Source organism: Corylus avellana, chromosome ca1 (assembly GCF_901000735.1).
Source record: "Corylus avellana chromosome ca1, CavTom2PMs-1.0".
Classification (NCBI taxonomy): Eukaryota; Viridiplantae; Streptophyta; class Magnoliopsida; order Fagales; family Betulaceae; genus Corylus; species Corylus avellana.
The window spans coordinates 45,812,752-45,830,233 of NC_081541.1; the positions used below are offsets into that span (position 1 = coordinate 45,812,752).

The window sequence follows — 17,482 nt, forward strand, 5'->3', positions numbered from 1 at the left end:
CTCCCTCCACTCTCCAACATTAATATCTCTCCATCTCTATCTTTCTCTTTCTCCACTCTCCAACATTAACAAAAACATAATCTATTCGCCTAAAAATTCAAATTGGAGATAATTATTCTTCTTAACTTTTTCTTTTTTCAGACCAACAATGTTTTAACATATTCTAATTTATATAAATTAAACTAAAATTAAAGGTCTTATGTTTTAATTCATTTGAATGTTTATGGATTTTTTTTTTTTTTTGGGTGTAATTTGCTCGGATTTTCAAGCATATTTTTAAGTGTGTTTTTTTTTTTTTTCCTACTTTTGAAAACAATATTATTTTGCTTATTTTTTTTTTTAATATTCGGAATTATATAGGTTTTATTTGTATTGAAATAAGATAGATGATTTATTTGATTGCATTAAATCTTGATTGAAATAAGGCCGATCGAGGATGCGCCAACTTTGGGTGTTCATAATTGCATGGCGTTCTACTAACCAACTGTATTGTGGGGTGGGCATAAATCATCAACTTGCATGGATGAGCCAGTTATCTATTGTGGTCCATTATTTATTTATTTTATTTTTTGAGAAATATTGTGGTCCATTATTTTGATGTAATGTTATATCCACATTTATTCGTTCATAATGTTATATCCACATTATTTCAAATTTGATTAGAACTCAACAAGGACGAAGTCAATTTTGAATTTGGGGGGACCCAAGGCCAAAATGTTTTTGGAGAGGGCCAATTGGCAAAAAATACCTTAAATTATTATTATTATTATTTTTTTACCTTAAAAATTTTATTTTTTTTTGCCTTAAATTCCTTTTTCTTGTAATTTGGGGACCCTAAAATTATTGTTTTCCGTAATTTCCAGTAACTACAATGATATATTATATTCAATTAAAATATGAACCGCAAGATCTCTCTTTAACAAAAGAGCTGGAGTTTTGTGCGCGTCCTCCATCATTTCAGTTAATCACAAACTTTTGAAAAGAACAGTGAACGTTGCACTCTTATCTTCGAGCACATACATCCGGCTCAACATTTTAGCTATTCACTTTCACGTTTATATATATATATATACTTTCCCAATTCTCAAACATGTGCTCCTCAATAAATCCTTAGTCATTTTATTGAGCCGGATGTAGAGGGTTTTTTTTTTTTTTTTTTTTTTTTACATTACTGGTTAAAATAGTAAAAATAATAATAATAATAATAATAATAATTTATTGAGGCCAATGTGAATGCTCTTAGGTTACTGAATGAAAATGTACTTATTTGTCAAACTCTTCGATATGAAATCATGAAGCATAGGGATGCTTTCTATTTTTTACGAGCCATATATTAATACCAAAATTCCTTTGTCTAAGTTACATCTGTTTTACTATACAACTAATCAAAAAGAAAGAAAAAAGGAAAATGACATGTAAAATTAATTTTTGGGTAATTAGGAATTAACTATTCCTTCTATAAAGAGAAAAATGGTAACAACTACCTTATTTTTCTGGAAATTTGCATTTACAATGGGTTTTTGTTTTTATTTTTTCTGCGGGTCAGCTAAAAAAAATAAAAATAAGTTCATGTCGTAAAACAGAATCTGTTAATGTGTCACAACAATATCAATCATATTGTTACACATGTCATTTAAATAAAAAATAGCTAGAGAAATGATTGAGCTGCCCCTCGGACAAAAGCTGCATGTTCCTCCTCCATGGCGAGGGGATTCCATCTTTAGTTCCATCCATGCATGACGTTCATTTCCAAGCCAGAGATCTTAATTTGTTCTCTTAGCAAGACTAGCATTTGGTGAAAATTGAAGGGCATGACAACAAAATGGCAAGACTCATGAGTCAATGCAAAGCGCCATAGAGTGGCATCTTTTGTAGCCACCACAAGCCCTCCCAGCTGAGATATTGTGAGTCAATGAGGAGGATATTAGGCTGATGGTCTAGTGTACGAAAGGATTTTGTTAGTCAGGCTAGCCATCCCTTGGCCACCCACCCCATTTGGCTATGGGGTGGTTAGATCAATTTCTTTGTTTTTTTAATAAATATTTTAATAGTTCTAAAACTCATTTTCAAAACAACCATTTTCTAAAAAAAGAAAAAAGAAATAAAAAAATCTGGGCACAAGAAAACGGGTATTAATTTGTTTGGCTGTTGGTGACCACCCCCATGAAAAAAAAAAGGGGGGGGGCCGGGGGGGGGGCGCTTGTGTTGACTACCATCGGGTCCTTCCCCGAGTATACGCATACAAATGTAGTTGAGAGCCGTGCAAAACATGATGTTGTTGCCTTCTATGTGTAATCCCCAGCCACCATCTTCACTCTACAATATTCAAAATTTACAGCATACTTGTATACATGACTGTTTAAACATCTAAAAAAAAAAAAGAGGACAGGAAGCAAGCAATTCAGCAAAAAATCTAATCCTTATTGCATAATTTGCATGTAATGTTTCCAAGAATATGCACCTGATGATAGTATATGTATCGGAGGATTTCCTTTTGATACTCAGCGGGCAGGGAACATAGTATAAAAATGTCCTGTACTGTATAAACACATTACCTGCATTTTTTCCAGTTAAAAAGAATACAATTAGCAGTTGCATCAAGATGAAAACCAAAACAAGTCAACAAACAAGCATGTCGTCATAAATCGAATGGTACTGTTTATAATCTAGTCAATCTTAGAAGATGTTTCAGAGTTTTTTTATTTATTTTTATTTTTTAAAGGGTAGGCCGGGGAAACCAATTGTGACTATCCTACTTGGGCATGACCATAGTAGTACCTACTCGCTGGGAACCGCACATGAGGGGCTTAGATAGTGGGAACCGCAGGCGCTCCATCAAGTTCGACTGAACCATAAATTGACCCAGCCCTATTAGGGCATCAATGAAAATCCATGGCGACTAATACTAAATATCCCAAAATAGAATCTATTTGATTATGTGATGATAACAACGATGACACTGATAAAAATAATAATTGATAATAATTATGAGTCTCACCAAAGAGGAAAGGAAAAACAATACACCAGCATTTTCAGTAGGCCAATGGCCATCACTAGCCTGCAAGGCCAAAAAGAAGTAGACGGCCCTTCTCAATGCAGCTGTAGCCTTTTCATTTGTGATTTCCTCTCCATCCTCAACCTTTACCGGGGGAATTGTTTGTTTGAAGTTTTTCTCCCTAAGAAACTGCAATCATTTTGACAAAAAAATGAGCATATATATTAGAGTAAACAATTTCTGAATTATGAGATATCTCATGATATATATGAATTTTAAGGGCCTAACGCCGCTAGATTACTATGAATTCCAGCACCTTTGCATGTTCTAAGCACTACTTAAAACTAGCTCCATAACCCGCATTATGGGCGATTTTTTTTTTTTTTTTTTTTTTTTAACTTCAAAAAAATAAAATAAAATTATAGTATTATAATTTTATTTTTTATATATTACTAAATTTGTAGGCTTCAGCTATTATATGTTTTTTTCCATTATAATTTAATTTCAAAAATCTTTTCAAGCAAAATAAGGTAAAGAAATGACACTAACTGTATGTAACTAATGTAAGCTCCATAAAGCTTAATTGTAGCATGATCCTCTCAATCTTATGATCAAAATTAAATTTTACAGCATTTAACATTAATACATAGTGTCACATCATTTAAAATTTTAAATGACATGACAATGTATGTAATATATACACAGTTAGATGTTGTGGACTCTAATCTGGACCATATATAAAATAGTTTCTCTCCATTAACCTATGTATAATTGGTAAGCAACATACCATAAATCATGACAAAATGAAGACCAAAAAGGAAAATAGAATTATTTTATTTATATTCTAGCGCTTCCTCTCACATGTCAACTCAAACTCTCTTTTAGTTGTTAGGCGTGTATTGCGGGTCGACTCTATAAGTGACATAAAAAGTAACCTAAAATACGTTACATCAATAACCATAAAATGATCGATATATTGCATGGTATAAATAGAGAGAATTAAAGAGAGAAGATGAGGGAACCTGCATTCGCCATATGAGATCACTGCTAGGTTTCACGTGAAAACGGTTGTTGTAGAAATTTTGACGAGCCTCTTCAACCTCAGTCCTCTCTTGTGGGGTACTAGCCTAAGGGTCAAACTCCCATGTCTGCCTCCTAGCAAAGTTGTTTGTGCTGAAGATATAAGGGTCTTTGCCACCCTCTGATATCTTAAGCTACCTCCACATGATATATATATCTTTTTTGAAATGTCTGCACAAGAGGGGGGAGGGGGATTCGAACTAGTGACATCTGCTTTATTAGGCGTGGTCCCAGCCGATTGAGTTACCTCTTGTGGACCTCCACATGATATTCTTCCTTAATTATGATAAGTTTCTTTCAAACTAATTTGAGCAAAAGCATCCCCATTAATACGAAAAGCTGTTTATAGAATTGTAATAATGCCGAGGACGTGCCAACTTTGGGTGTTCATAATTGCATGGCGTTGTACTAACTAACTGTATTTTGTGGGGTGGGCATAAATTATCAACTTGCATGGATGAGCCAATTATCTATAGTGGTCCATTATTTTGATGTAATCTTATATCCACATTTATTTATTCATATCTTTCGCTCTACTACATTTGTCTCTAAATGGTAGCTTAATTGGTTGGAGGCCATGTTTTATGAAGCGGATGTCACTAGTTCGAATCACTCTTTCCCATTTCTCTTCTCTTCACCGGCATTTTTTTTTTAAAAAAAGTACATAAATTGGCATTTTGATAGTTTACCAAGTTTTACTCTAAAAAAATTCTAATGAAGATGCCGAAAACTTGACACTTGAAACATGGTTGTTCGACCACCTCAGATCGGCCATTTTGTAAGTTGGGGGTGGCTCCAACCACCCACATGGGGTGACCGGCCGCCCACTAAGGCAAAATGGAGGGGTGTTGCATTATCACGAAAGACCATCAACAACACAATATCCTTCTGCAGCTGTAGCACACCGACTACTTGCACTATGGGGTTCAATTGGAAATGGAAGATTGGTCCTCCATTACTCCATTCATTTATTGTGAAGTAGGTCTTGTTTAGACAACTAGCTTCTCTAGTGGTTTATTCTTATCTGATTCTTAAAGGATTTGGATATTTCAATAACTACGAGATCATGACTGCACATATATGGCACAGAGGGAAAAAAAGGGTTGGCTTGGAGCCGCAGAGGTAATTGTCGAACCACCCCACCACAAAAGGTGTTGTTTGATCACCCCAAATGCCAGAAGTGATAATTCAGTCACTTTCAATAGTCCTGTTAAATATATTGTTGAATATATTGGAGCGGAAGCATGAGAGAGGGAAAAGAGAAAGAGCGTAAGGAAATAATAGACTACTTTGTATTGATAATGATTGATTGTATTATTGTGATTACAGATGCCTCTATATATAGAGAGGTTATATGAGTGATAAGCAAGAAACCCTAGACTAAACCCTAGAACATATAAGGCAACTAGAATAATATAAAATATTATAACATCCTCCCTCAAACTCAAGGTGCAAGCTTGAGTTTGGGAAAAAGAAAGGGAAATAAAGAGATTTTTTTTTTTTTTTTGGGCTCGCTAGAGTAGTGGCTAGAGAGTGGCGGCCTGAGGCGGAGGACAGCGGCAATGGAGGCTGGTAGTGGCTGGTGGTGGCAATGAATGATTTAGGCCATGGACTAGGCCTGAGACTTGAATTGGAGCCTTATAGAGTAGGCTAAGTTGGGCCGGTTTGATTGGGCCAAAATAGGCCAAAACCCATGGACCATTGCATATGGTTTGACCAAAAAATGATATGAAGAGAAAATTTTGATGCCTTGGATTCTTACTCGACCCAACCTGACCCGCAAAACTCATGCCTATTCAACCCGCCCCACAATACCCAAGCTCGCGCGGATATTGTAATTTTTTGCGGGTGACGGGTTGGAATTTCCAAAACCCGCAGGGTGCGGGACGGTGGGAAAAAGCCGATACCCGCCCTGCCCTGACCTGACCCATGCCCACCCCTAGTGGAGACACCCCCAAAGGGTTTGGGGGTGGTGCGGGTAGGTTGGGTTATGCGGGCTTTGCCCACTCTTAATTATCATTGTCAATGAATGATAAGAGGGATGACTACACAATCACCTCTAATTTATTGTTGTGGCTACGTAACAACCATTATTTTGATTATAAGCGGTTGCACGACTACCACAATAGGCCATGGGTGGTCATGAAACCACACCTCTCTTCATGGTAACAACATAGTGATTTATTTTGTTTTTCTTTTTAGAAGCAATGAGTCAAATTTACATATGTTTGTATTTTTTAAAAATATACTGATTTATTTCATAAAAAATATTGTCTCAAATATGTTACCTACCAGAAAGCCTTTTAAGAAAATTGCTCACTTTTATGTCATCAAAATAGTTTGAAAAAAAAGAAAAAGAAAAAGCACTTACTCAACTACACTAAGAAATTGGGATGTCTCTCTTTGACTACTAAGATACTTCGGCTACCCCAAGCTACTTAAATGGCCATTAGGGATGTCTTGTTTGACTATTAAGATTATTCGGCCACCCCAAGTCCCACCCAACCTTTAGATAGAAAGGTAATTGGAGTAATGTTAAATAAATAAAAATTATCTCAAATTTAATAATAATTTTTTTTGTTGATATTTGTTCGAAGGAGGAGATAGAGTGGGAGAGATTAGTGGACAGGAGTAAATTTCCTTGAATTTTTTTTTTTTTGGTTGGTAAGTGCAAATTTCCTTGAATTGAAAGTAAAGGAGAAGGACTTTTTCTTGACAGACATTGAAGCATCTGGTGGAAATTTAGGAAGACAGCGCAGAAGAGGGTGTCCTTTCCTTTCGCGAAAGTGGTCCTTGCCGCGTCGGCGCTGCACGTGGGTGGATCTGTGCGTCAGATAAGCTTGGAGAATCCAGAATCAAATGTATTTAGCTTTCCTTATTTTCAGCTTCTTTTTATTTATTTATTTTTATTATTAAAAAAAAAAAAACAAATGGAAAAGGTGACAAATAGTTTTGGACGTTAAACTTTGAGTATTTACTTTATTAATTAAATTAATTTTTTTTAAGTTTAATTATTATTATTATTTTTTTTTGGTAAAGTCTACTTAACTCCCTCAAACTAACACCTCAATGACAATCTACCCCCCAAACTATCAATTGCGACAATTTACCTCAAAAACTATCAAAACAATGACAATGTACCTTCAATTGTTAAAAAATGACGAAATTACCCTTACTAAAATAAAAACAAAAATACGAAAAATTTAATTTAATTTTTTCAAAATTTTAAGGGTATTTTTGTCTCATTGAAAATTCTGTAGGGATAATTTCGTCATTTGCCAAGGGGGTGGCTTAGCCATCCCATTTTTTTTTTTTTAATTTAAAGAAAATAAAATAAAAATTAAGTAGATGCCACGTGTCAACATTTGATTGGTCCATGTTGACTTCTATTAACTCAACTAACGATCAGATTAATTTGGTTTATTATCAAAACCACAGGAACCTCCTGTGATAAAAATCAAACTCTAGGGAGAAAAAAGTAAAGCAACGAAACTCCAGGGAGTATTTAGTAATTAACCCAAACAAAAATATTAAAATTTAATTTTTTTTTTCAAAATTTTAAGGGTATTTTTGTCTTATTGAAAATTCTATAGGGATAATTTCGTCATTTTGTTAGCATGGGGTACATTGTCATTGTTTTGATAATTTGGGTATTAAATTGTCGTAATTGATAATTTGGGGGATAGATTGTTATTTGAGTGGTAGTTTGAGAAGGTTAAGTGGATTTTACCTTTTTTTTTTTTTTTGTTGACATGTCCACACAAGAGGGGGAATGAGGGATTTGAATTAGTGACCTTCACTTTATAAGGCGTGGTCACCAGTCGATTGAGCTATCCATTGGAGACTTTTAAGTTTAATTATTGGGTATATATTATAAGATCATTTAATATTTTAATCATGTAGCACCATGTCTATTACAACAAAAAGTTATTTTTAAATTAATATGACAAAATTACTTACGTGGCATTAAACCCGTTAATGCCTTGTAATCTTGTTTTAGACGGTTTTGGACAAAAAGAGTGAAGTGAAAACGTGAAAAAACTTTGGAGCTTATGAGTAAGATGTAAAGAGTAATATATGCTATAAGTCTTTTTAGAATCTTTTAAGAGTCATCCTAAATGTGATATGACTTTTAAAATTACCGTTGAATTTGAGATGTGATTTATTAACTTTTAATCTATTGGTGATTTTAAAAGTCACATCATATTTGAGATGACTCTAAAAAGATTTATAGCATTACTCAAATATAAAAGCCGATGGAATGAATTGAAATTGCCCGATTGTTGAGGGAGTGAATTTATATTTTTCATAAATGTTTTGACCATTTCCAAATGTCAAAAAAACTTGTAGTCATCTTAATAAATAAATAAAAAAGCACAAGTAGACGGACGATTCTTTTCTTTGTTTTTTACACCATCTAGATTGAAACAATCTGAACCAGCCATCTTGTGTGCAATGTGGATGCCTCAATGGACTGGATTGAAATGGCATATTTTTGAAGACTACAGAAATTTTGAGAGAAATATATGGCATTGCACAATGAAAATAAGAAGTTTTAATACTAGACTTGAAGCCCAAAACAGACAAATAATTTCTTGTTTGGAAAAAATAACCGAACACCCGCTATTTTCTTTAATTTAAATCAAAATAAATACACGGGACATATGAGCCACACTTTATTATAATTAGGAAATTTCTTACATATTATTCGTAGGGGAAATTAATGATAGGTGCTTTCTCGATGTCCTTGTCTAAAATGGATATTATTTTCTAAAATTCAACTAAGAGATAGAAGGATGACTTTATTTTTTGTTTTTTTAGAAAATAATATCCACCTAGGACTAGAAGTCTAGAAGGACACGTGAAAAATACTAAAAGAACACCTAACATTCCCCTATTTGCATTTACAACATTGTATAATATTCCTTATTCACATCTATCTTTTGGTAAATTAAGAGAATTAACAACTGGCTTAATTTCTTACCAGTGTCTCCTATGTACAGTGGTTGAGCAATAATACATGGTTGCAGTATTCTGCAAGAGCCCACAACGGGTGAATATTTCTGTATGCTCCATAGTGTAACATACAGTTCTTCAAGAATACTCCAGTGATTTCCTGTATGAAAGAGTGATGAATGATTAGAAAGCTTTGTAGGCAAAATTTTCAAGCATATATAATAGTCTTCAAGTTAAGTTATTTTCCTTTTCTTAATTTGAAGCATTGTTAAAGAGAGGTACCTGTTGAGGAAAATCGCCATCCTCCAGTTGAGAATTAATTATCAGCTTTGCTGCACGATGAAGAGGTGTTGGGTCTCTTTCAGCCTATTGCAGATACAGTTTTAACATCAGAATATGCAGGAATCAAGATCAAAGCATATGACAATAATGAGAGCATAATATAAACCATCAAGTCACCTGTCCAGCATGAATGAGACCCATCATTGCCCATGCAGTTTGTACCAAATTTGATTGGTTTCCTTCAAGAGGTACATATATCTATATATATAATCAAGCACAGAGATTTTGTAATTTTATCAAGCATAGAGATTCTTTCAGCCTATTACTGACAGAAATTCTTCCCCTAAAAATAATTTGTGGAATCGAATGTTGCATGCTATTAAAGGTTCTTACATTATCATCAATGATGTTTAAGAGTAAATGATAATGAAAAAAAAATAATTAAGAATTAAGAGGCTTTAACCATTATCTAGTTAAAACATTACCTTGTTTGGGCATGAGAGATAGCTCTCTCCCCATCCACCATCATCTTTTTGTGCTCTGAGTAGAAAATCAACAGCTCTGCACATAGCAGGACAATTGTTGTAAGTCTTGCCAGCTGCAGCCAATCCACCAAGTCCAAACCATGTGCCGTATGTGAAGCAAACTCCCCATTTTCCATACCTGTGGAAATGCTTAATCATGTAATAGATTTCTCAGGTACATCTAAATAAATAAACCAGAAAAGGAACATATATACCATGAACCATCAGGCATTTGTGTGTCTTGAAGGAATTGAGCAGCATTTTTTATGAAATTTTCGATCTCTTTCCTCCGGTGCCCGGGGTATAGCTTCTTAAACAAAACTAAAGATTGGATTGCTGATGCAGTGCATTCAACATACTCATGCTCAACGACAAGGTCTGATAAGAATTCTGTGGGATTAAACAGCTAATGAAAAAAAAAAAGAAAAAAAAAAGAAGAATGAGAATCTTTCCATTAGTATAAGAATTTAGAAGCACCAGATAGTTTTAAAATATTCCCATAAGCATATTTCAAGGCCACTTCAATACGTTAAGGCGCTTACTTCCAACCAATCGTGGGCTCCTTTTGGTTCCCAAGCAGTTAAACCACCATTTTTACTCTGCATTAAGCCATACAATAGAGCTTATTGATATGAACACAGTGAAATACTTCAGAAATAAACACTGCACTAGATGAAGGAAACTTTAAAAAAGTTTCATATCCTTAGAAAAACCAAATGCAACTTGATTTTCCTATTCAATGCCGATAGTTACGAAATATTTGTACTTAAAAATACAATTTTAGCGGTTAGAAATTAGAATATGCATTAAATGATTAAAATCAATCATTTCTTATAAGTTTAGACTTTCGTATAATAGATAATTTAATATGGTATCAGAACTATGGTTATAAATTCGAACCTTGTTGAGCGTCAATATATTATTCACTTATGAATAGAGCCCACACATAAGGAATAATGTTAATATTAATTAAATAATATTCTAAGTGTTGGATCTCACTTAATATGAATAGTTTGAGCCCACTTTTGAAGAGAATTGTTAGAATATTAATTAAATAATTAAAGTCAACAATTTCCCTTATTCAATTACTAAATGGGAGTTTGAGCGCACAAGTATGAAGAAGTGCTAGAATATTAATTAAGTAATTAAAATCAACAATTTTCCATCAACTTAAACTTTTGAAGTAACTGTTGATTTAATACTAGTAAAAGTTAATCCTCACCTGTAGAGAAAGTATGACATTTACAGAATCATAAAGTTGCTGGGGATCCATTTTCTCACCAACAATTTCTGGTTGCTTCATGGAGAAAAGCATGCAACACTGAAATAGAGGAGAATTTGGTGAGAACAAATCAATTATGGAGCATTTAAACGAAGTTAATTACCTTCAAACCTTCTGCAGTGCAATCAGAAACTTGCCATCCATGATCTTGATCAGAGAAAGTCCATGATCCTTTAGAAATGTGACGGTACATGCTTTTAAAGTCTCCAGAAGGATTGTCCTTGACCTTATAATTTTTTAAGGAAAGAATAATTAGTCTGAATGAATGCTGGATATATATATATATTAAAGAAAAGAAAGGGAGATTTGATGATTGCGGTGAAGAGATGCTTTCAGAATTGAAAATGAAACCTGAGATTTCTTGATGAAGTCGTGCCCTCTCTCAAGTGTAGGTCCAATTTCATTAGTGAGATTACTAGCAAGTAAAGCTTGAATAGCGAAAACAGTATCCCACACTTGACTACCAAAACCCTGCATAAAAAATGGCACATATATATATATAAAAGTCAGTGATCCCTTCATTTTTCTTGAAAACAAGAGCTTGGGGTTTATCTCAAGTTTGATTAGTTGTATATATTTACAAAACCAGCTCTAGAAATAAATTTATTTTATTAAATATCCTCATTCATTGTTTCATATGAAGTGCAATTCAAATGTTCAACAGAAAGACAAAAAGTTCTACAATTTTTTTTTTTTTTTTTGGCTGCAGAATATGTCTATTGACCTGCATCTTGATTCCATCTTCAGCGACCCAAATGTAATCTGGGATCCTAGCGATATGCATCTTGAAATAATCCCCATTTGGATCTTCAACCCAACAAGCAAGCATACATAGGACCTGTTAAATGCAAATGGCTTTAGGAGTACTGTTATATATATATATATATAGCCCTAATAGATGCTTTCTATTGCTTCCCTTGATTATATGATAACATTACCTTTTCCACACATCCAATAGTGATGTATCGACTGTTCTCATCTTCATAATGAATGTGCTTCATTGTTATTTGAAGGGCCTTCTCTCTGACTAGCTTGTTAAAGGGCCAACGAGTGAGAAGAGGCTCAGTGAATATGTATAGACTATCCCAAAGGAAATCTTGTATCAAAGGATGGGGATAGTAGAGATCCTCCTGTAGCAATAGTTTTGCATAATCATTGTGTTGGAAGAATATATTGAAAAGCATATGTAGCAATGAGCAAGTATGAACCGTGAGAAGAAGATTAAGGTAAACTCACCTTTGCACAGAGATGACGCACTTTCTTCCAGTTAACATCGTTGTAAGGTTGAGTGTAGAGTTCCTCCCTCAATTGAAGAATGAGAGGTGTGATTGTGCCTACAAACCTTTTTCCGTACAAGTATGACATGGGCATGTACACCATGCGGCAGTAGCACCACATTTTGGCTGCATTTTAGGGGAAAGACAATTGATAAGCAATATCTTGCAAGTTTAATTAGCAAAGAGAAGAAAGTAAAACCTCTCTAATAAGACAACTCAAATAAAAGTGCTAACCATGTTTCAATTAAATACTTGATGTAGACCGTAAAGTTAAAGATTTCATAAAAATGGTTTTGTCTACAACTTCGTCTGAAGCCCGTCCGAACGGGAAGAGTGAAGTGCATTCCCGAGAGCCTCGTTTGGAGTCTCGTCCGAAGATCGTCCGGACGCACCTAAACCTGAGAGCCTTGTCTGGAGACCGTTTGGACGCCCATGTTTATTTACAGTTTTCATGTTTTATTTCAGTGACCGTCTTGACGACGTTATGTTCCGTCTGGATGGCCATTGTAGGATTGCACTTCGACTCTATTTTGTAGTATTATTAGGTTTAGGATTTGGGGGCCTATAAATACATGTTTATAGCCCTTAGAATGCAACTTTTAATTATATGTGAGTTTTTATCAATAAGAAGTCTCAGAGTTGAGTTTTTTCATTATTTTCTTTCAAACCCTAGATAGACTCTCTGTTTTGAGAATATTTCTTATATCTTTGATAGACTTGAGATCTAAAAATATTTATCCATTATTTATTATTGTGCATCTTTGCAGCCCACTAAGTTGCACTGCATCAATACTATATTTAATTTTTTACATTGGACAAAAATGAATTTAAAAACATTCCATTAATCATTATACAATAAGGATCTAAAGTACATTGGCATTTTAGGAAGTTAATGAAGTAGTAAGCATATATGTACAAACATGGATGCATGGGAAGAAATGAAGGAATGATCCAAAATTCCGGAGGCATTGGGTTGGTTCCAATCCACTCAAACGCACCAAGTATCTACAACAAAGGGAAAATCCATACTAGAGTTAATTATCAACAAACAATCATTATGCATAGTGAATTTTTGAATATATATATCCTAATTGGCCATGAAAGCAATATGATTGGATTTATGAAACATGGTCATACTGAAAGCCAAGTCTTTCCCCAAGAAGGTATGTGTGTTACACCACCATGATCAAGGATCCACTTTCGCGCTCTTGCACAAGCATTTTCTTGACCACCATTAGGTCCTTCCCCAAGTATACGCATACAAATGTAGTTGAGAGCCGTGCAAAACATGATGCTGTTGCCCTCTATGTGTAATCCCCACCCACCATCTTCATTCTACTATACGAAAAATTTACAGCGTACTTGTTATACATGATTGTTTAAACACCAACCAAAAAAAAAAAAAAGGATAGGAAGCAAGCAATTCAGCAAAAACTCTAATCCTTATTGCATAATTTGCATGTAATGTTTCCAAGAATATTCACCTGATGATAGTATATGTATCGGAGGATTTCCTTTTGATACTCAGCGGAGAACACAGTATTAAGATGTCCTGTAATGTACAAACACATTACCTGCATTTTTTCCGATTAAATAGAATACAATTAATAGCGCGCAGTTGCATCAAGATGAAAACCAAAACAAGTCAGCAACAAGCATGTCGTCATAAATCCAATGGTGTTGTTCATAATCTGATCAATCTTAATTAGAAGATGTTTCAGAGTTAAATGTCATTAGAAAAAGCTGTTATGTTCGTTGTTGATGATTTGTCCTGGTATTACAAAAGATTCCCTGATGTGTAATTTTTTACGTAAATATCCCAAAATAGAATCTATTTGATTATGTGATCACAATGATGACACTGATAATTTTTTTTTTTTTTTTTTGATAATAAATATAAATCTCACCAAAGGGGGAAGGAAAAACAATACACCACCATTTTCAGCAGGCCAATGGCCATCACTAGCCTGCAAGGCCGAAAAGAAATGGACGGCCCTTCTCAATGCAGTTGTGGCCTTTTCATGTGTAACTTCCTCTCCATCCTCAACCTTTACGGGGGGAATTGTTTGTCTGAAGTTTTTCTCCTTAAGAAACTGCAATCATTTTGACAAAGAAATGAGCATATTAGAGTAAATAATTTTTGAATTATTAGATATCTCATTATATCATGATATTTTGAATTTTAAAGCCTCTAGATTACAATATATCATGATATTATGAATATTTTATATAATATTTTATACGATTTCCAAATCTAATACAAATTTAGTATTAAATCAATATGTTACAGCTAAGAGATGTAATTTGTTTAATTAAATGGTTTGAATTAAAGTTGATTTATATAGTTTTATACCCATACACCGACATGACCTGAACCCGACACACAATATAGGGCTAGTACTAATTATTGACATGACCCTTGAACATACATGAACCTCATACTAAATTAGTTAGTTAGGGTTGAGTCATTGATGAGTTTAACCGGTTTAATTAAATTGATCGGGTTAGAATTGACCTATATAACTTTATACTTATATATCGATACAACTCGAAACTCAAATATAAACACGAATTGTTATCCCCACTCTACGGCAAAGATTTTCTTGATGCAGGAAAGTAGGTTTTTTTAGTATATATAGATCATAGAGAGTGAGAGAGAGAGAGAGAGAGAGAGGATGAGGGTACGTATACCTGCATTCGCCATATGAGATCACTGCTAGGTTTCACGTGAAACCGGTTCTTGTAGAAATTTTGACGAGCCTCTTCAACCTGAGCCCTCTCTTCTGGGGTACCAGCCTCAGGGTCAAACTCCCATGTCTGCCTTCCAACAAAGTTGTTTGTGGTGAAGATATAAGGGCATTTTCCTCCATCTGCTATCTTAAGCCTCCACATATTCTTCCTTATGATCACTTTCTTTCAAACTAATTTGAGCAAAAAAAAAACCCATTACGTAAACCTTTTATAGAATTGCAATAAGGCTGATCGAGGATGTGCCAACTTTGGGTTCATAATTGCATGGCTTCTACTAACTAACTGTATTTCACTATTTTGTGGGGTGGGCATAAATCATCAACTTGCATGGATGAGCCAGTTATCAATAGTAGTCCATTATTTTGATGTAATGTTATATCTACATTTATTCATTCATAATGTTATATTCACATTATTTCAAATTTGATTAGAACCCAACAAGGACAGAGTCAGCTTTGAATTTGGGGGACCCAAAGTCAAAATGTTTTTGGAGAGGGACCAATTGGCAAAAAAATATCTTAAATTATTATTATTTTTTTTCCTTAAATTTTTTCTTTTGCCTTAAATTCTCTTTTTTTGTAATTTGGGGGACCCTAAAATTATTGTTTTCCGTTATTTCAAGTAACTACAATGATATATTATATTCAATTAAAATATGAACCACAAAGATCTCTCTTTACCAAAAGAGCTGGAGTTTTGTGGCCTCCATCATTTTAGTCAATCACAAACTTTTGAAAAGAATAGTGAACATTGCGCTCTTGTCTTTGAGCACTCACCTCTGGCTTAACAAATATTTACTTAAAATTTATCTAAAAATCACTTTTTTTTTTTTTTTTTTTTTAAACTATCAACTTAATAAGGATTTGTTGAGCTACAACATGTAGCTCCTCAAAAAATCCTTAGTCATTTGAATTATTAGATATCTCATGATATATATGAATTATGCCGCCAGATTACTATGTATTCCCACACCTTTGTTCTAAGCACTATTTAAAACTAGCTTATAACCCGCACTATGTGTGATTTTTTTTCATTACAATTTAGGGTTAAATATTTAATACTCTCTGGGATTTGACAACTTTATTTTTCTCTCTCTGTGGTTCGGTTATCACAGGAGGTTTCTGTGGTTTTGATAAATGACCAAGTTAGTCCCTCCGTCAGTTGACCTAACAGAATTCCGCGTTGACCAATTAGATGTTGACACGTGGCACCTACTTAATTTTTTTTAATTTTAAAAAAATTATTATTATTATTAATTTTTTTTTTTTTTAAAAAAAAAAAAAAGAAAAAAAAATTGGGGGTGGCTCTTGGCCATTTGGGGGTGGCCGAGGCTTCCTTCAAATTCCACTAACTCACCCTTCTATAATCTAAATTCTAACGCCTATCTTCATCTTTTTGTCTTAGTTTTTCTCACCTTCTAGAATCTAATGCCTTTCTATTCTCTTTAATATATTTTTTTTCTACCTCAAAACTCACCATTCTACTGTCTACAACTATTTCTTTTATTATTATTATTATTTTTCTTTCCTTTAACTTCAGTCTTCAACTTATGCGCAAGCCTACTGCTCAGGAAAAAACAAAGTAAAAAAATAAAATGCGCAAGTCTACAGCCTACTAGTTGCAGATTTTTTTTTTTCCTTAAAAAATTTCATTCTTATCTTTCAACCACTCATTTCTTATCTTCTATTTCCAATTTTCCACCTTTCATGAGACAAGACTCCTCACTCCTCACCAACTCACTTCCTCACTCCTCACCAGACTCACCTCTTCTCTTCCCATCTCAAGACTAAGCCTTCAAAGTTCAAACAAATGAACAATCAAACATGAAACACCCACTAGGACTACTACTACACAGTGCAGTGTGCCGTTGGGGTGCTGTGGGTTATGTGGGTAGGAAAAAAAAAAAAGAAAAATTTAAAATCTTTGGGGTGCCAAAGACCAAGGTTCTTTGCCACCCGGCCCTCTGATATCTTAAGCTACCTCCTCATGATATTCTTCCTTAATTATGATAAGTTTCTTTCAAACTAATTTGAGCAAAAACATTCCCATGAATACAAAAGCCATTTGTAATAATGCCAAGGACGTGCCAACTTTGAGTGTTCATAATTGCATGGCGTTGTACTAACTAACTGTATTTTGTGGGGTGGGCATAAATTATCAACTTGCATGTATGAGCCAATTATCTATAGTGGCCCATTATTTTGATGTAATCTTATATCCATATTTATTTATTATATCTTTCGCTTTACTACATCCGTCTCTAAAGGGTACAGTACAAAAGAATTGCAATTTTCTGACGTGGTAAACAGTACATTATTTTTGCCACGTCAGAAAT

At 34.1% G+C, this 17,482-nt stretch overlaps 1 protein-coding gene across 1 annotated transcript; it reads right to left on the reverse strand.

Moving 5' to 3' along the window:
- Positions 1-8,951: 8,951 nt before the first annotated feature.
- Positions 8,952-15,330, reverse strand: LOC132178822 (beta-amyrin synthase-like). The gene is made up of 17 exons (XM_059591381.1): positions 15,088-15,330; positions 14,304-14,489; positions 13,881-13,970; positions 13,534-13,731; positions 13,317-13,401; positions 12,356-12,522; positions 12,058-12,249; positions 11,844-11,957; positions 11,471-11,590; positions 11,223-11,345; positions 11,060-11,158; positions 10,380-10,436; positions 10,053-10,243; positions 9,799-9,976; positions 9,491-9,571; positions 9,314-9,397; positions 8,952-9,191 (listed from the first exon to the last, which is right to left on the reverse strand). Exons 1-17 carry the CDS (start codon positions 15,286-15,288, stop codon positions 9,069-9,071), a joined length of 2,289 nt encoding a protein of 762 aa, XP_059447364.1. The 5' UTR covers positions 15,289-15,330; the 3' UTR covers positions 8,952-9,068.
- Positions 15,331-17,482: the final 2,152 nt, after the last annotated feature.